The 21,075-nt window shown below is 42.3% G+C and overlaps 1 protein-coding gene across 2 annotated transcripts in view; it reads right to left on the minus strand.

The window, feature by feature from the left end:
* The window catches only part of RABGAP1L (RAB GTPase activating protein 1 like), a 393,084-nt gene that overhangs the window by 303,506 nt on the left and 68,503 nt on the right, over window positions 1-21,075 (minus strand). For both annotated transcript variants that reach the window (XM_056108612.1, XM_056108613.1), the window contains exon 11: window positions 12,326-12,467. In XM_056108612.1, the coding sequence (XP_055964587.1) occupies window positions 12,326-12,467 (142 nt within the window). The remainder of the gene's footprint in view (window positions 1-12,325; window positions 12,468-21,075) is intronic.

Raw genomic sequence — 21,075 nt, forward strand, 5'->3', positions numbered from 1 at the left:
AACATTTACTCCAGTCCAGAGATTCAAGGCAGTAAGATATTTTTAGCACCAAGTTTTCAGAAAGTTCAGCTTTCTTCCTGCAGTTATAACAGATCTGAGCCACTCAATTCCCACTGCCATTTTCAAATCATTAGAACATCACATCCCTACTTGACAGGATCCATAATTTCCCCAACTAAAAAAATTAAGCTCTTCCCTTCTAGATACTAACTGCTGCTAAAGAGAATTACTTCATTAATCTTCTCGCAAAGTTACTACACTTCCAGTCTTGCTTCAGCTAAAGAAGTCAACTGCTCACAGAAAGCAACGAATAGGATTTTTTTCTTGTTTTTTTTTGGGGGGGGGGGGGGAAGGGGACACCACACTTAGTGGTGCTCAGGGCTTCCTCAGGTTTACTCTGTGCTCAGGATCACTTCTGAAGGTATTGGGTTGACCATATGTGGTGCCAGGGATTGAATCAGAGTTGCCACATGCAAGGCACATGTTTTCCTACTCCCTGTAAGAAGTACCTTTCTGGCCTATACAGAAAGTAATATTGATGAGCTCCCATTTGACCCAGTGATACCACTTCTTGGAATATACTCTAGAGGCCCAAAAATGGCAGAAATACCATCTGCACTCCTATGTTCATGGCAGGACTATTCACAATAGTCAGAATCTAGAAACAACCTGAGTGCCCAAGAACAGACAAATGGATAAAGAAACTATGGCATATTTACACAATGGAACACTATGCAACTGTGAAGAGAAATGAAGTCATGAAATTTGCCTAAAATGGATGGATATGGAGAGTACCATACTCAGTGAAATGAGTCAGAATAAGAGGGACAGATACAGAATACATTCATTTGTGGTATATTTTAAGAAAATAGTAGAAGACTAAATACCCAAGGCCAGGGAAAACCAGTAGGAGGACCGACCAATGGTTGGAATCTACCACAGGTGTGTGTGGGGGGGGGGGGGGCGGACGATAGGTAAGATATAGAAGGTGCTCCTAGGATAATAATAGTTGGAAATGATTATGCCAGACAAGAACTGAGGGTGACATGTAGGTAAAGGGACATACATGATAAATGTGTGATTTGGGTAAACCATAATGCCCAAGAGAACAGGGGGAGGGGGGAGAGGGGGGGAGAGAGAGAGAGAGAGAGAGAGAGAGAAAGTGCCTGCCATAGAGGGGGGAGAGGGAGTAATGGCAGGGAAACTGGGGACACTAGTGCTGGGAAATGTGCACTGGTGGAGGGATAAGTGTTGAAACACTGTATAAATAAAACCTAATCATGTGCAGCTTTATAAGGGTCTATCTCACAGTTGACTCAATTTTAAAAATCTATTAAAAATAATAAAAAATTAAATTTAAAAAGCAGTATTGAAGTCACCAGGGGCCTAACTTCTGGTCTGACTCTGTTGCTTAATCTCAGGGACTCAGTTTCCAGAACTACAAATGAGATAGTTCAGTAAACCAAGTCCAACTAGCATTTGAGTACAATCTGCGTGCAAATACATAATGTCTAGGTTAAAGAGGTGTTGCTGGGTTCTCAAATTTAAATATTTTAATGACAGATGTTACCAAAAATCTCTTCAATGTGATAGACTGTATTAAAAGTACCCAACAAATACCACTTTCCTCCTTAGGGTCTTCCTCAGATATCTGCTTCCCCAAGCTTGCCAACAGACACGCACACTGAGGTCACAACTGCTGTAGCAATTTCAGGCCAACAGTATCAGCGTCCCTCTACCAAAATCATTGGGTTTCCTTCCTACCCCCAACCCTCCCTCCAAAAATACTAACAATTTAATATGATTTCAAGTAATTGTTCTAAAGAAAATTCAGAGCAAGAATAACAAAAATGGTATGACCTTGGGGCTAGAGCAATAGCATAGTGGGTAGGACGTTTGCCTTGTATGCAGCCGACGCGGGTTTGATTTCCAGCATCCCATATGGTCCCCCAAGCACCGCCAGGAGTAATTCCTGAGTGCAGAGCCAGGAGTAACCCCTGAGCATCACTGGGTGTGACCCAAAAGGGAAAAAAAAAAGGTATAACCTAGTATTTGGGCAGAAGGTATAATAAGAAAGAGGACAAGTATCAGATTACCTCACTCATATCTGATAATTAAGAAACAATGCAAAAAAAAGAGGAAGTGTTCAACAAAACAAACAGTGGGACTCTACAGAACTGTGATCACCAAGGAAAGGAGGGGAGTGGGCTCCAAGCATCCAATGCTCCATGTTGGACTGATAGAAACTTTGGTGGTGGGCACCGAGTGGTGACACTGTACCGTGAAATATGAACTCTCTTTGTAAACCTATGCTAAATTCAATTAAAAAAATTTTTTACATGGGTCAGCACCACAGATAGGAAGTGCAGTCCCCAGTGAACACTTGTATGAGCACCCCAGTGACCAGATGGTGTGTGAGCACCCACCTAAAGAGTGCAGTTCCTGGCATGCACCAAACGAAAGGAGTACTGCCCTCGTTAAGCACCACAGCTATGTGAGGGAGCACTAAAAATGACACGCAACACACAATGAACTTAACTCAGAGCACCCCATAACTGCAATAACAACAATGAAGAGAAGAGAGGGATGACAGTAAATAAGCATTATTAAACACTAACAATTACTTAAATTAAGGGGGAAACTTTTAGATAGCATCTTAACCAATCAAAGTAGAAAAAAATGAAAATTACATAAAAGTAAAGACTCCATCCAAGAATTAAACTTACATAACACCACTTGAATCTGGTCTTTTACAAGTGTTTCAAAGGAAATCACATTGTACTTGCCATCTGTTGTCTACAAATAGTTTCTTCTGGTAACTGTTCATGTCATCAGTAATTAACTAGCAGTGTGAGGTTAATAAATAGAAAAGTTTGAAATCCAGAAGAAGCAAAACCAAGTACACCTCAAGTTTCAATAGCAATTTAGAACGTATAGAGTCTGTAAAGGTGATAGGTTATTTAAAAATAATGCTGAAATGCTGCAATGATAGACTTAACTTTTGCTAAGATTCCTAGCATTCAAATTAATGCTCCTTAACACACTTCATTTTTGCAATGGCATTTGAAAAATATGCAGATACCTTAATTCATTTTACTTTAGATCTTTCCCAGAAAATTAAGCGTAATTTTAGTCCTTTTAAATCTGTATCCCATTTTAGTTAAATTACAGACTAAGGCAAGACAATTTAGAGAGACTTGAACTTCCACTTTTGCTTTGACAGGCAAATTGTTTAAAATAATTAAATAAAAGAATACTCCAATTCCCCGCAGCAGGAAAACATTTCTATGCCACCTCCAGCTCTAACTTTTGATGTTCACGATGACAGAAATGTCAATTACAGAACTAATAATAAGGTGTATTGAAAATGTATGAAATGCCTGATCTATAAAAGAAACTATTTCAACTCTGATCTTCATGGTTTTTTTTAATATAGGTTATAGCAAATAAATCTTCAAAAGACAAGATGACATCTCGAATATTGAAAAACTGTTAACAGAATTGAAATTTAATACGAAGGAAAATATGATGACTTGGTCTTACTTAGACAGAGGTGAGAGTGCAGAATTTTAAATTTTATGTATGTTTTCTTATTTTCAAGCACAATTCCAGAAATGTCACTTTTCTGGCCTTTATTAGTACTGAATCATTTTCAAGCATTATAAAGGAAAATAATTCACTTATTACTTCAATATCTGGTATTGCTTTTATCTCATTCACTTACTATTCTACATATTCACATTTTTTTCTGAGCAGACAAGATCTCATTGAGAAGGTGATGTCTGAGGAAAGACTGGAGAGGAGGAAAAAAAGCATGTAGGATTTTGGGAGGACAGAACTTGGGGGAACTTGGCAGAAAAAGAACTGCAAAAGGGAAAAAACACGGAACCTGTAAGGCAAAAAGTCAGAAGAAATTAAAGCAATGAATATTTAAAAAAAATCTGAGAGCTAAGGGTCTCAGAACAAACTTATGTGGTTAAGAAATTGAAGAAACTGGGGCTGGACAATAGTACAGTGGGTCAGTGGGTAGGGTGTTTGCCTTGCACGCTGCCGACCCAGGTTCAATCCCCAGCATCCCAAATGTCCCATATGGTCCCCCAAGCACCGCCAGGAGTATTTCCTGAGCGCAAAGCCAGAAGTTACCCCTGAGCATCGCTGGATGTGATCCAAAAAAGGAAAGAAAAAATCACAAAAAAAAAAAGAAAGAAATTGAAGAAACTAAATGAACTAAGAGGCCACCATAGAACTTCAAGGGAAGAAGCAATGTGACCTGACAGATTCCAAAAGGATGGCTGATTTACAGCAGACTAAAGGTGTAGGAACAAGGGCAGAAGGCAGAAGGCCGGTGAGGAGGAGACACGATATCCCAGGCTGGAGCTTAGGAGTTGCCACTGCTGCCGGGGGTGGGGGGGGACCTGAAGGTTTGGCTGTGGAGAATCAGGCTGCAATAAACTTCCTGGAACACAGATTTTCTCCATATAATAGAGAGGAAAGAAGAAAAAACTTTCAGGAGACAGAATTCTGGAAATAAGCCTCTATTCATAGGCATGGAAGAATGTTGGCCTCCGGGCCAACATGGGTGAGTAACTAGTCCTCTCTGATCTCTCCTGCGTGTACATCTTGTACATGAACACAGTCTTCTGGGCCCGGCGCCAGAGATAGGAAGGTCGGGAAAAGACCCACTCATTCCTTAGAGCTCCTTGCTAAAATTCTCGCCAATTGGCAGCTTTCCTGAGCAAGAGTTACAAAACCTCCGGCTATTTGCAACACTGGTCTTCCCACACTGTCTCTTTTACCACAGAAATGACTACTGTTCCCAACAACGGGCCAGAAACGTGGCTTTTTTTACATTTGCTCCGAACCAAGTGAACCCCTTTCCGCAAGCAAAGCAATTATTTTTCACAGCATGTTTCGCCACAGTAAAATTGCAAGTTACTAAGCCAGGGGGGTAATGTGTAATGAGAGCACCCTCAAGGGCTAAAGCACCACAGACTGCTCTGGCCCAAGAGTAAGGGTCTTTTGAAACAGTGACCAAAATACAAAGACAGCCTACAGAATGGGAAAGGATATTCGCCAAATACACATCTGATAAGGGGTTGATAACAAGGATATACAAGGCACTAGTTGAGCTCCACAAGAAGAAAACACCCAACCCCATCAAAAAATGGGGCGAGGAAATGAACAGAAACTTTCGCAAAGAAGAAATCCGAATGGCAAAAAGACACATGAGAAAATGCTCTTCATCACTAACCATCAGGGAGATGCAGATCAAAACAACAAAGAGATATCATTTCACACCACAGAGACTGGCTGAGTAGACAGACTATAGACCAAACATGATTGCCACTCAATGCCTCTCTTGCAAGCCACAGGACCCAAAAGGAGAGCGAGAGAACAAAAGGGAATGCACTGACACAGAGGCAGGGTGGGATGGGGAGGGGGGGCGGGGGGGGGATGCTGGGACCCGTGGTGGTGGAGGATGGGCACTGGTGGAGGGATGGGTACTCGATCATTGTATAACTGAAACCCAAGCACAAAAATTTGTAAGTCTATAACTGTACCTCATGGTGTTTCACTAATTAAAAAAAAAAAGAGTAAGGGTTTTTTAGTAAATGAATCTCCTTTTTTTTTTTTCGGTCACACCTGGCAGTACTCAGGAGTTACTCCTAGCTTTGCACTCAGTAATTATTCCTGATGGTGCTCGGGGGACCATATGGGATGCTGGGAATCGAACCCGGGTCGGCCACATGCAAGGCAAACACCCTACCCACTGTTGCTCCAGACCCAGAATCTACATTTTTTTAAAAAACGATTTTGATTACTTTCTCAAGTACAACTGAACTGGCTGTTTAATAATTATATCAAGTTTTTTTTTAAATGTAAGAGTACTGCTATTTATTCAGCCACTAGCTTAGCTGATTGAATTGTGCATGAACTCGACCTTACTTTTTTTCCATTTTTTATAATTTTATTTATTGAATCACCATGAGAGCCGTTACAAAGCTTTCGGGTGTAAGTCTCGGTCATACAATGAAACACCCGTACCTTCACCAGTGCCCATTCTCCACCCCCAACAACCCCAGTATCCCCCCATCCCACACCCTCCCCCTATCTGTGGGGCAGATGATTTCCACATTACTCTCTCTCTCTACTTTGATCACAATCAATATTTCGACACGAGACCCACCATTATTATTTGGGATTTTACCCCAACACTCAGATCTGCTGAAAAGGCAACAGTAGACAATTTGTTTTCTATTGCTGGTTATGAAGAACATGGTGTTGCGAGGCTGCAGTAGTGGCCGCGCGATTTTGGAATTCTGAAGTTTTAACAATTAAATCTGCAGGGATTTCTGCCAACCTGCTGGGTTCCGAGATTTGTTCCTGAGTCTCTGGGATCATGGCCGTTAAGCAGCTTGATCAGGAGCCAGAAAGAGTCATTCATGGGAGGCGACTCGGGGTCTCATTGGGATGGGGAGGAAAGGGCTGGCTCCACCCCCATCCTGTGAGGCCCCGCGTGCCTCATCACTGTACATCAAGTTTTATTGCAGCTCTTTTGTAAGAGGATTTGCCAAGCTCCTGACTCAGATACTGTGATTTACAATAAAACAGAGGCTGGGAAAGGTAAGCTTGACATCTCACCACACCATCAGTATCATTCACACCATCCTACTGACCCCCTTTGCACTCTCCACATTAGGTAAAGGCTCTCCCGTTGATCGTCGATTTGCTCGAGCAGGCCCAGTAACGTCCCCATTGGAGACTTTGTTGTTACTGTATCTGGCATATCGAATACTCTCGGTAGCTTGCCAGGCTCTCCGAGAGGGGCGGAGGAATCGAACCCGGGTCGGCCATGTTGGCCGCTTGTAAGGCGAACGCCCTACCCGCTGTGCTATTGTTACTTGCCTGAGCAGCTACTAAAAAGCTTCATACAGGAAAGATTGAAATAGTTTTAAGCATACAAACTACCACTATGCTAAAATTACTATTTTCTTTTGACTATTAGCATGCTCTGTTATAGCGGTCACTCAGATGGGCTTGAGCTGAGTAAGCCTCTCCGAGGAAAAAGCATTTGCAAAGACACAAAAGCACATGAGAGAGCTATGTGGCTGTGTGCGGAGTGGGGGAATCCTATTTTTAATTTCTGTTTTCCAGCTACACATAAATACAAATCTTTCCCCTTAACAATGACATCTCAAGGATCTGGAGCGATAGCACAGCAATAACACAGCATTTGCCTTGCACGCGGCCAACCCAGGTTCGATTCCCAACATCCCATATGGTCCCCTGAGCCCTGCCAGGAGTGATTCCTGCGTGCAGAGCCAGGAGTAACCCCTGTGCATCGCCAGGTGTAACCCAAAAAGAAAAAAAAAATAGACATCTCAGTCAGATTAAATCTAAATTTCCAGTTCAATTTCTTCCTCACCCATCACACCGCTACTTGACAGGGGAGGAATACCTGAAGTGCTCAGGGGACCAGGCAGTACAAAGGATTAAATCAGGGTGAGTCGCATGCAATGAAAGAGTCTTAACCCCCATCTGATAACTCTGGACCCTCAAATTTCTTGAAGGGTTAGAATTCTATTCTTCCTTCCTCTCAGTCTCAACCATCAATCCACCACAAAGGCATCCTTCCAAACGGTATTAAAATCATCCTCCTAGAAATTCAGTGATGCCCTAGATTTACTAAACCTCATGCGATATTTTGCTCCTATCCTACTCAGTGAGTCTCCTGTTCCATGTCAATCCCGTGCTGCCCTCCCTTCTTTTAAAGCTTAAAGCATCTCTCACATTTCCCCGCAAGGAAATGTCAGTCATTTTTACTACTTAATGCTGATGACTCTCAAATAGCTGTATCTAGCTTTGCTCTAACTACATCAAAACAACTCTGGCATAAATGGCTTAAATGTAAAGTAAAACTTGAGCCCAACTTAACTCTTTGCTCAGGTTTAAAAGTGATGGCCTTACCAGGCTAACTTATAAGAACTTCTGGCAGTATTTGTAGGTATCGTGCTGACTTAGGGGCAGAGCCATAGCATAGTGGGTAGAGCATTTGCCTTGCACTCAGCCCACCTGGGTTCGATTCCTCCGCCCCTCTCAATCCTGGCAAGCTACTGAGAGTATCTTGCCCGCACGGCAAAACCGGGCAAGCTCCCCGGCATATTCGATATGCCAAAAACAGTAACAACAAGTCTCACAATGGAGATGTTACTGGTGCCCGCTCGAGCAAATCGATGAACAACAGGAGGACAGTGCTACAGTGCTACAGTGCTGATTTACAACAAGCCAAAACTAGACATTTGGCTTTTCCATTTACCAGTTTCCTAGTATTGCTGCTTTCTATAGTTTAATAGCACAACTTTTAAATCTCTTCAATCCTAAAGTAATTATCGCTGGATCATAAAATACCTTTCCAACTTTTCTCTAAGGAAATTTTTTGGAGTATTTCAGCAGTTTATTCCTAGCAAACAATACAAAATAAATTATTTTGGTTCTGCTTTGGGACAGGAGTTGGAAACATCCAAACTGTGGTGGTGGGAAGGTTTAATGGTGGTGGGACTGGTGTTTGAATATTAAATGTAATCAAACATTGGGAACTACTTTATAAAAATAAAATGATTTTTAAAAAAATACCTTTCTAGGGGCTGGAGTGATGGCACAGACCTTGCATGCGGCCGACCCGGGTTCGATTCCCAGCATCCCATAGGGTCCCCTGAGCACCACCAGGAGTAATTCCTGAATGCAAAGTCAGGAGTAACCCCTGTGTATCACCGGGTGTGACCCAAAAAAAATTTTATATATATATATATGTATATATATATATACCTTTCTAAACCTTGAATGCCACTGAGAAATATGCCAAACATGATAAAAAGAAAATAAACCAAAGGAGTGCTTGTATGTTTAAAAGGCTACTCTTAAATATACGCTCACTAAGATCCTAACAGATCTTTTTATAATCTGTTTTTAAAGTAGTGTATGAGCTTCTAAGGTAACTCCTATATTCTCTAGCATTCTGATATTATATCCAAATATTCTATTACTTTTGCCTCAATTAGAACATTACTTGGGTTGGACGTGATTTCAACAGTTTCCTCAGAAGACGAGTACAGAATATAATGGTCTCTCACAAGGGGACCAAGGGCTAAACTATAATCAATGGGCTCTATGGAAGTAGTGCTGTATGCCTCCAAAGCTAGGTCATAAAAAGCACTGCAGCTTCCACCTCAGTCTTTGAGATTGCCCTCTGGGAAAAGCTAGCAATTATACCATAACGATAACACAGCAGCCACTCTAGAAAGGTCTAGAAGCAAGGTTTCTTGCCAGCATTATTATTTTAACAACCGTATGAATAAGTCCCCCAGAGACATCCCCAAATTTTCAGTCATCTCCAATGAAGTCTCCAGTTGATTACATCCCAAGCTAGTACCTGACTCATAATATGAAAGTGCTAATCAGAATTACCAAGACGAGTCACTCCCTAAATCCTGGCCCACAGAGCTCATGAGAGTTTGTTTTTTTCTATTAAAGCCAGAAGAAAACCACTGACACCTACTTCCAACCACACATAAAATTTTAAACAGCGGGCTAGAACGATAGCACAGTGTGTAGGGGGTTTGCCTTGTACGCAACTGACCCAGGTTCAATTGCTGGCATCCCATATAGTCCCCCGAGTATCACCAGGGGTAATTCCTGAGTGCAGAGCCAGGAGTAAGCTCTGTGCATCGCTGGGTGTGACCCCCCCCCAAAAAAAAAGAAGAAGAAAATGAAAGACAATGGCAGAAGGTGAAGCTATTTCAAGACACTGAATACTTTTATCTGTATATAGGAAAATCTTATAAACCAGTAAGAAGACAAATATACCAATTTTGTTTTGGTATGGTGATTACACCCAGCAGTGCTCAGGGCTTTCTCCTGGCTCTGTGTTCAGGAAACCATATGCGGACCTGGAGAGATAGCACATCAGGTAGGGCATTTGCCTTGCATGGGGCCGACCCGGGTTCAATTCCCAGCATCCCATATGGTCCCCCAAGCACATCCAGGAGTAATTCCTGAGTGCATGAGCCATGAATAAACCTTGAGCATCACCGGGTGTGACCCAGAAAGAAAAAAAACAAAAAGGAAACCATATGCAAGGCCAGGAATCAAAGTAGGTTCACCCACTTTCAGGGAAAGTGCCTTCCCCAATGTACTATCTCTCCAGCTCCCACATAATTCAATTTTAAAATAGACTTTAAAACGTGAATAGACTTGTCCAAAAAGATATGCAAAAAGACTATCATAAAAAGATGCACAACATCATTAGTCATTAAGGAAGTGCGAATTAACCAGATTATATTAACTATTAAACCTAAGATTTGTTATCTGGGAAAGGAATTTATTTGGCACTCAGGGCTTACTCCTGGCTCTGTGCTTGGGAATCAATCCTGGTGATGCTCAGGGATCTAACTAGGGTTCACTGCATGCAAGGCTTACCCCTTGTATTCTTTCAGTTCAGCTCTAAAGCCTGTCATTTTTAAAATCAGCATTGCTAAAAGCTACTGGGCCAGAGCAATAGCACAGTGGATAGGGCGTTTGCCCTGCACACAGTCAACTGGGTTTGATCCCAGGCATCCCATATGATACCGAGACCACCAGAAGTGATACCTGAGCACAGAGCTAGGAGTAGACCCTGAGCACCACTGGGTGCGGCCCCCACAAAGGCATTAGAAGAATATGGAATGGGACTGGAGCAATAGTGCAGCAGGTAGGGCATTTGCCTTGAACACAGCCAACCTGGGTTCAATCCCCAGCATGCCAGAGGATCCCCTGAGCACCACCAGGATTAGTTTCTGAGCAGAGAGCCAGGAGTAACCCCTGCGCACTGACAGGTGTGACCCAAAAAGAAAAAAGGAAAAAAAAACAGAGAACAACTAACTTATACATGATCGATAAAAATGGAAAATGGTAAAACTACTTTGAAAAGCAACTTGGAGGCTCTTATAAAATTAAACATACACATAACATAAACATAAGATCCAGTCATTTTACTCCTGGGTATTTATTCAAATAAAATTAAAGATTTATATTCAAGCATTCAGATAAAAACTCAAGATTCATTAACAAGTTACTAGACAGATAAAATTGTAGTATATCTTTATAATAGGTTACTACTCAGCATTTAAAAGGAACCAATTACATATACACCATATAAATCTCAATAGTATTATATTTGTGAATAATGCCATTATGAAACATTATGTAGCATGTAATTCATTTTATGTGAAACTGTAGAAAAAAATTATAGTTACAAAACTGTAGATCAGGGTCTAGAGTGATAGCACAGCGGGGAGGGCATTTGCCTTGCACACGGCCAACCCGAGTTTGATTCCCAGAATCCCATAGGGACCCCCGAGCACCACCAGGAGTAATTCCTGAGTGCATGAGCCAGGAGTAAACCCTATGCATCGCCAGATGTGACCCAAAAAGCAAAAAATAAAATAAAATTGAAAAAAAAATGTAGATCAGTAATTACCAAGGACTACAGGTGAGAGAAAAGAATGAACTGTAAAAGGGGTATTCAGGAAGCTTTATAATGATTTAAAAAGATGCATTCAGGGACTGGAGTGATAATACAGTGGGGAGGGTGTTTACCTTGCATGCGGCCGACCTGAATTTGATCCCCAGCATCCCATAGGGTCCCCCAGCACCGCCAGGAGTAATTCCTGAGTGCAGAGCCAGGAGTAACCCCTGAGCATCACTGGGTGTGACCCAAAAAGAAAAAAAAAGATGCATCCATTTGCCAAAATTTAATGAACTATGTACATTTAAGGGGGCAGAGAGAGACAGCAGGAGGCAAGGCACTTGCCTTGCACATAGCTGACACGGGTTCAATCTCTAGCACCGCATACCTAGAGCCCCATCAGGAGTGATCCCTGAGCAAAGAGCCAGGAGTAAGCCTCAAGTACCTTTGAAATGCCCCTCACCCCCAAAAAACATTATCTTGAAAGAACTTAAAAGTTTTCATTTCAATACCTAAAATTAAGTAAAAAAAAAAAAAACTCAGTGCAGCTATCCGATTTAAATGTCTACATAAGTAGCACAGAATACTATGGAACCAAGGAACCAAGCAAACCAAATGATGTTCTGCAAATGATCAAGCAAAAGGCAGCTGAAGAATTGGCAGACTAGGAAAAACCAGAGTTTCCCCACCAGCCAGGCACAAATGTGCATACACACACACACACACACACACACACACACACACACACACACACACACTTGGTGAACAGCAAGTTAAGCAACTACACAAAAAGAGGAACATGAATTAGATTTTTTTCCTTACCCTCCTCCACTTCATCCTCCTGGGGTGACAATGGACCCCCTGCACTCGTAGGAGTGACCGGTTCCTCCTTTTCAGACTCTCGCTGGAGACTCACCACCTCATATATGGCGTCTCCAGCACTGGTGTGGCCTTTTCCCTCAGACTGAAAAATAGAAATGTGTGTTTTAACATAAACATGTTCAGAGACAGAAGGAGGTGCTTCATCTTAGGAAAGGCTGAGAGGGTGTGTTTCAAGAGCTCACTAAAACGGGCTGAAATGTGGCACAGAATGTCCGACCCATGGCGTGACTGGGCTCAGAGAACGGAGTTTGCCTGGTTCTATCTCTGACATTCTAAATTATTGTTCTTATATTAATTTAACTCAATGAAACCTAGTCATTTTTCAAAAAATTGATTCCTTTTGACCAGAATAACCTGAGACACCCAATGTCCTAGAGCACACTGACAAAAACAGGTGATCCTAGATTCTTAGAACTACTTGTGGCTAAAGTCAGCGGAAAGGCAGGTCAATGAATTCAAGGCAGTAGATTTTACCGCATAAAAAGTCAAGGTTTTACCGCATAAAAAGTCCACATCCTTAGGGCTGAAGTGATAGTACATCAGGTGGGGCACTTGCCTTGCATGCGGCCCACCCAGGTTCAATCCCCAGCACCCCATCCAGCCCCTTGAGCCCTATCAGAGGGATCCCTACAGAGCCAGAAATCAGCCCTGAGCATTGCAGGGTGTGGCCCAAAATTAAATTTTAAAAAAAAGTTCAGATATTTTATGGTCTTTACTGCAAGTAAAAATAAGGCAACCACCAATAAGCCAATCTAGCATGGCCCAACTAAACTGGCCTCTGCCTGCCTGGCCAGGCTCATCTCCCACTCAAATCTGCTTTTGCATTTCAGCCACTCTGACCTGGTTCAGCAAACTGAACCTTTAAATTCCTCCCTAACTCCACATCTGTCTCTCTGCCGACACCGTTTCTCCTCCTACTCTTTGCTAACTCCCATCCTTCTTAGAGCCTTACTTCAAATGACACTTCGACAAGGGATGACACCCCCTCACTAGACTAAATTCTCTCTGGTTTTGAATCTCATCCTATCTTGTCCTCCTCCACTCACCCCATTTATTTTTATTTATTTTTATATTTAATGGCCCATAGGACACGTAAGGGTAGGGACCATGCTGACTTTTAATTTAAAAGATATATGGTCTCTGGCACACAGTCAGCACTCAATAAATGTCAGTAAAATGAGTGGCTAGACCAACTGGAAAACATACAGATTTTGCAGTCAAATATATCTGAGGTCTGAGTCTAGATTCCACCACTAATCAGATCTGTGGTCCTGGACAAATTAAGTCAGCTGAGTCATGGAGCTATATTAAAAAAATGAAAATTTTAACAACCCAAAATTGCTGAGCAAATTAACTACTATAACTCTGACATTTACCAAGTGCCTAGAACAAATTTAGTAGTAGCAGCGGTGGTGGCGGTAGTAACAGCAGAATGAGTTTACCATCCTAGGCTCAAAATACAAATAATAGTATAGGCATATACAGAGACAAAATTATCTCTAAACATTTACCTGGATTGTAACCTATCTAAATTACTATGAAAAGCATTTAATTATTTCCAATTTTCAAGAATTCTGAACCATAAGTAGATTTCATTTTTAAATCACTTGGCAAATTACAAAAGTTAATACTGCCCACAGCACCAAAAACAAGAAGGAAAGTTAAATGGTTACACTTAAAGATTTTTTACTGAATTTCTACTATTTAAAAGTGATCTCAAATCCTTGCAGAAATACTGAAACAATCACAAAGAAATAGTAAAATTATCCAAAATATGGCATAAGAGAAATTTAAATAAGAAAAAGCATAAAATAAGCAATAAAATGGAAGAACTAAATTTAAGCATGTAAAAAATCCAAGTGGCTTAATAATACCAATAAAAGATATTTTTAGAACTGAAATTACCAACCAGAGCAGGGAGGGGCATTTTACAGATAATGGGCAAGGATATTGGCACTCTGGTGACAAGTGAGGCATGGCCACACTGCAACTCCAAAGTCCTATTTACTTTTCCAAATCATCTTCACCTCAATAAAGAGAAATGCCCAAACTAGAATTATTTTAACCAAATTTTTTTAAAAACCAAAATTTTAGTGGCATGCACATTTAAACTGTGTAAGGAGATGAAAGTTATGAATGTGTATATATCTAGAGCAGTAACTATTAGTCAATAATCTTCTGTCTTTGAAAAAAATCTAGGAAAATAACGACAAACTAAACATAAAGTGAGCAGAAGGATGGAACTAATGGTAAAAGACAGCATAAATCAATAAAATTGGGTAGGAAAAATTTAAAGAGCAATGAAGCCAAAAGGCAGTTCTTTGAAAACATCAATATATTAATAAACCTCTCACTACATTGTCAAAAAAAGAAAAGAAATGTAGCAATGCCAGGAACAAAAGAGTGGACATCTTGGCAGCTCCCAAACCATCAAAAGAATAATAACGAAATACTGCAAGTTCTATTAACTGAGTCACTTAAAATAGACCAACACCTAAAATATACAAAATGTCCTCCACCCAAGAAGAAATACTTAACCTGGAAAATTCTCTCCTGAAAAATTGAATGTGAAATTTAAATCCTTCTGGAAATTAAAGAAAATAAACCTCTCATCACCGAAACATATTCTCAGTCATTGACCACTTTTAAAATAATTTTCTGAGGGGGGCGGAGCAATAGCACAGAGAAGAGGGCGTCTGCCTTGCATGCAGCCCACCTGGGTTCGATCCCCAGTATTCCATATGGTCCCCTGAGGACCGCCAGGATTCATTCCTGAGTGCAGATCCAGGAGTAACCCCTGAGCATCACCGACTGTGACCCAAAAAGCCAAAATAAAATAAAATAAAGTAATTTTCTGAGCTTAGGATATGAATTTCCAACAGTCTAATCAACCTACGAAAAGAGTCACAGGAACATAAACTTCAATGTATCTGCAGTTCCTCTAGTTTTCTTCGGTCTCTCAACTCATCTCCCTAAAACATTCTATCCCAGTGAAGGTATAAATTACCACCAAGTCACCTGCAAGTAATCCTAGTTTCCCTGTTTTCACTCCACTTCACTTTATAACCAACACCACATTTAATTTTTACTTCCCTGGTGCCTCTCAAATTCATTTTTTCTACTCTCTCCACTGCCATGGTCTTTCTGCCGGACATTGTCATTTATCTTGGTCACAATAACTTCTTGCTTCCTGATTTACTGCCTCTGGAACCAACCATCCTTCTTAATGCTGTCAGAGTAACCTTGTTCAATGACAGACCGCGTGTCATTCACAGCCGAAAATCCTCCCCAACAGGAGAGGACAAAGCCTCTAAATTCTGAAGCAGAGCAATGGCCTTCCCATCCAAAGCATCACCAAGGCGGCCACTGATGAGGCAGCAACACCTTACTGCCTAAAGATTATGAACATGGACTGCACTGGAGCTTCACAAAAGTTACTCAACTACTGTCTCCGGAAAACCCTTCTCTGCCTTGTCACACTTCAAAAGTCTGCCCTTTTCTACCAGGGTAATTCATTTTTCATCTGTTCACATTAGCCTGAAGACAAAAAGGACTCTGGGGGGTGGGGGGGTGGGAGGGATATTGGGATCTGTGGTGGTGGGAAATGGGCACTGGTGGAGGGATGGGTATTTGATCATTGTATAATTGAAACCCAAGCACAAAAATGTGTAAGCCTGCAACTGTACCTCATGATGTCTCACTATTAAATTTTTTTTTGCTTTTTTTTTTCACTGTTTTAGGGAGATGAGCGATGCTCAGAGGTTATTCCTGGCTCTGCACTCAGGAATTACTCCTGGCAGTGCTTGGGGGACCATATGGGATGCCGGGGATTGAACCCAGGTCGGCTGCGTGCAAGGCAAACGCCCTACCCACTGTGCTATCACTCCGGCCCCTTATTAAAAAAAATTTTAATAAAAAAATACAGATCAGATAGAAAAAACAAATAGCCAACATTAACAATAATAGTCAGCATTTACTGGGCACTTGCCAAATGACAAGCACTGTTCTAAAGGAAATTGCATGAATTAATATTTTTCATCATGACTACCACAAAAGAATGTATTCTTACTGTGAAAGAATAGAAAACATAAATATAGTGGCCTTCTTTCATTGCCTGAAACTGTTCCATAGACATAAATGGCAAAATGAGCATCTTCTGTTTACAATATTTGGGTTTTGTGCCCATTTTTTCAAATGGGGTAAAAATGCTATTACTAAACTTGGGGCTAGAGTGATAGTCCAGCAGGGAGGGTGTTTGCCTTGCACGTGGCCGACCCTGGTTCGATTCCCAGCATCCCATATGGTACTCTGAGCACCGCCAGGAGTGACTCCTGAGTGCAGAGTCAGGAATAAACCCTGAACATCACCAGGTGTGACCTAAAAAGCAAAAAATAAAAAATAAAATAAAATAAATTTAGTAATAGCAAGTGCCTTTCAACCATTCCTAAGTTTGAGTTAATGAGAAGAGTTTCAGAAAGTCACTAAAGTGAGGAGTGCAGGTGGCAAGAAGTATCAACCATAAGATTAAGGGAAGGGAACTTTCTTTCCTATCATGTAACACCCAGGGAGAGGAAAGAGGTTGGCAGATTTCATCACCGATAGCCAATGACATAATTAACTGGTATTGGGCCAGAGCAATAGTACAGCAGTTAAGGCACTTGCCTTTCATACAGCTGATCCGGGATCAATCCCCCAGCACCCCATAAGGTCCCTGAGCCCCACCAGAGTGATCCCTGAACATCTATCCAGGAATAAGTCCTAAGCACCTGCCAGGTATGGGCTCAAAAGAAAATACTCGAAATATAAAGTAAAGTAAAGGCCCTCCTGTTGTTCATCGATTTGCTCGAGCGGGCCCAGTAACGTCTCCATTGGAGACTTTGTTGTTACTGTGTCTGGCATATCGAATACGTCACGGGGAGCTTGCCAGGCTCTGCCGTGCCGGCGAGATACTCTCGGCAGCTTGCCGGGCTCTCCGAGAGGGACGGAGGAATCGAACTCGGGTCGGCCATGTTGGCTGCGTGCAGGGCAAACGCCCTGCCGCCGTGCTATCGCTCCAGCCCACTCGAAATATAAAGGTAAAGGTAAAGGCCCTCCCGTTGATCGTCGATTTGCTCGAGCGGGCCCAGTAACGTCTCCATTGGAGACTTTGTTGTTACTGTGTCTGGCATATCGAATACTCTCGGTAGCTTGCCGGGCTCTCCGAGAGGGGCGGAGGAATCGAACTCGGGTCGGCCATGTTGGCCGCGTGCAAGGCAAACGCCCTACCCGCTGTGCTATTGCTCCGGCCATAATATAAACCAGTTTATATGCACATATAAAATCAAAGTAAAAGCACCCTCAGAGCCAGAGCGATAGTACAGCGGGTAGGCATTTGCCTTGCACAGAGCACTCCCTGGTTCAATCCCTGGCTTCCATATGGCTCCCTGAAGCACCTCAGTGCATAGCAAGGAGTAACCCCTGAACTTGCCCAAAGAGCAAACAATAAATTAATTTTAAAATTTTTAATTAAAAATAAAAATACACTGGAGAAGCTCAGAGCTTCCTGGTCAGCACAAGATGCGGGGAGGAAGGCACACTAGATGGGCCACAGAAAGTCAATGTCTCTTTCCTCCATATCCACCCACCCTGTGTATCTTTTGTGTGGCCGCTATGAATTTTATCTTTCAAAATAATCTGTGATCTGAGTTGTTTTTCTGAGTTCTGTCACGGTCATGGTCCTCCCGTTGTTCATCGATTTGCTCGAGCGGGCCTAGTAACGTCTCTATCATGAGACTTGTTACTGTGTTTGGCATCTCGAATACGTCACGGGGAGCTTGCCAAGCTCTGCCGTGCGCGCGAAATACTCTCGGTAGCTTGCCGGGCTCTCCGAGAGGGGCGGAGGAATCGAACTCGGGTCGGCCATGTTGGCCGCGTGCAAGGCAAACGCCCTACCGCTGTGCTATCGCTCCAGCCCCTGTCTGCTTAATTTTTCTGCCCAGGCCAAAATCATTCCTCCTAGGGGTGTGTGTTGCACCAAGCGGGAGGAGGGAGGGTTGGTAGAGTGTTTCCTGTTCAGCCTTTAACTAAAGTAAAGTAAAGGCCCTCCCGTTGATCATCAATTTGCTCGAGCGGGCCCAGTAACGTCTCCATTGGAGACTTTGTTGTTACTGTGTCTGGCATATCGAATACGTCACGGGGAGCTTGCCAGGCTCTGCCGTGCGGGCGGGATACTCTCGGTAGCTTGCCGGGCTCTCCGAGAGGGGCGGAGGAATCGAACTCGGGTCGGCCATGTTGGCCGCGTGCAAGGCAAACGCCCTACCCGCTGTGCTATCGCTTGGGCTGTGAACCATTTTATTAAATTATCAAACCTGAGAAGGAGGGTAGTAAAAGCCTGATTTATAGCTGGCTGATCAGAAGCACAGGTGACAACTTGAACTTGCAATTGGTGACTGAGTTTGGGAAAGAGGTATGGTCATGTGGGGCTGTATCTTTACCCTGTGGAACCTGTGCTGACCCTGGGCAGCTGGTGTCATAACTGAATCAGAGGACATCTAGCTGGTATCAGTGGAAGAACTGATCGGTCTGAAAAAGACCCAAAGATCTGGTACCCTAGGTGTAGTGACAAGAAAAAGAAGTAAAGGAGAATTTTCTTGTAGCAACTCTAAAGCCATGATTAAAATCACCAGGTCAGAGATGAAGAGCTATTATTGCCTATGACTAAACATGTAGGGCTGGAGTGATAGCACAGCGGTAGGGCGTTCGCCTTACAAGCGGCCATCATGGCCGACCCGAGTTCGATTCCTCCGCCCCTCTCGGAGAGCTCGGCAAGCTACCGAGAGTATTCGATATGCCAGACACAGTAACAACAAAGTCTCCAAAGGAGACGTTACTGGGCCCGCTCGAGCAAATCGACGATCAACGGGAGGGCCTTTACCTTTACCTTTTTAAACATGTAGAAGAGGGGTTTCCAACTGTTTTTCAGCTGTGAGTTTACACCTGCGGATCAGTGAAAATAGCAGACTTATTTCATGGACTAGCAGGCAGAGATAAATTCTTATTTATAAATTCTTATTTATGGCCGACCCAAGTTCAATTCCTCCGCCCCTCTCAGAGAGCCCGGCAAGCCACCGAGAGTACCTCGCCCGCATGGCAAAGCCTGCAAGCTACCCGTGACATATTCGATATGCTAAACACAGAAACAGCTGTCACAATGGAGACATTACTGGGCCCGCTCGAGCAAAACCGATGAACAACAGGAGGACAGTGACAGTGACTAAGACTATTTCTAACAATATGTATAATAGTGCTGCTATATGAGTCAGGTGTACCATATATTAAGCATCAATAACCTTATCGTGGTCTGGCAGGAAATTTCCACAGCCAGCCACCAGTTGGCAAACTAGCAATTGAAAATCACTGACATAGGAAGTCTAACCTGGAATACAACCCCAGAAGTCTGATTTCAACTCAGGATGGGAGGTGTGATTCCTGAGTATCATTTCTGCTCTTTGCTTACATTCTGCCACTGCATGCATCATCTAGCATAATATTTTGGCCACTATATTCTTCACTCTAAAGACAGAAAATACATATATTACTCGCTCCTGTATTCCCAACATAATTGCCTATCACACTGCTGTAGGCAATTACATTAAATAAACAAAATAAAGCACAGGAAATCACTTCTATAATAAATACTGGTATCTCAAGAAAACTAAAATAAGTGACACTAAAGTGAGGTAAGAGGATAGAGACCTGTAACATCAAGGAGAAATGGCCTCTTGATTTCTTTATCTTGACGCCTAATTAAACCAAGCTTAAGAAAAAAATCTTATTAAACTCATTAACAATGAGGACAAAGGATTACCCTCAACAAGAAAGACAGCCAAGATTATTAAGGTTCACTTGCTAGAGATCCTGGCATTTTAGCAGTTAGCAAAGCTTTAAGGCAATGCAATCTTTCCCTAATAGCATAGCAGTTAATGTTCATTACTATTAGAAAGACTTTTGGAGCAGGAATATTCAGGATAAGCCATCTTTGAATGATCCCAGAAGGGTCGAGAACTCTCCACAGATGAGCATCATTTGTTGGTTTTATTTTATTTTATTTTGGTTTTTTGGTTTAAAAAATATATATATTGAGGTAGCACTGCACTGTAGCACTGTCCTCCCGTTGTTCATCGATTTGCTCGATCCGGCACCCGTAACGTCTCACAACAAATTGTGAGACTTATTGTGACTGTTTTTGGCATATTGAATATGTCACAGGGAGCTGGCAAGGCTTTGCCCTGAGGGTAACATACTCTTGGTAGCTTGCCAGGCTCTCCGAGAGGGGCAGAGGAATCGAACCCGGGTAGGCTGTGTACAAGGCAAACACCCTACCCACTGTGCTATCGCTCCAGCCCATATACTGAGATACCAGGATTTATTATACTGTTGATTATCCTTTTCAAGCAAACATCATTCCAACACCACACCCATCCCCAGAATGCCCTCTTCCCTCCACCAGTATCCCAAGGGTTCCTCCCAACTACCCTTCCTCCCATGAAAGCTCAGTTCTATGGGGGAAAAAATCTCTAGTTCTGAAAATTTGAGCCATCTGTTGTTCTTTTACTATGTCTTTATATCCCACATGAGAGACTTTTCATTTTAATTTATTGTGGAGGTGGTGACACATATAAATGAATAAAGCTAAGCTGAAATTCCACAAA

This window comes from Sorex fumeus, unplaced genomic scaffold (genome assembly GCF_029834395.1).
Source record: "Sorex fumeus unplaced genomic scaffold, SorFum_2.1 ptg000226l, whole genome shotgun sequence".
In the NCBI taxonomy this organism is placed as follows: domain Eukaryota; kingdom Metazoa; phylum Chordata; class Mammalia; order Eulipotyphla; family Soricidae; genus Sorex; species Sorex fumeus.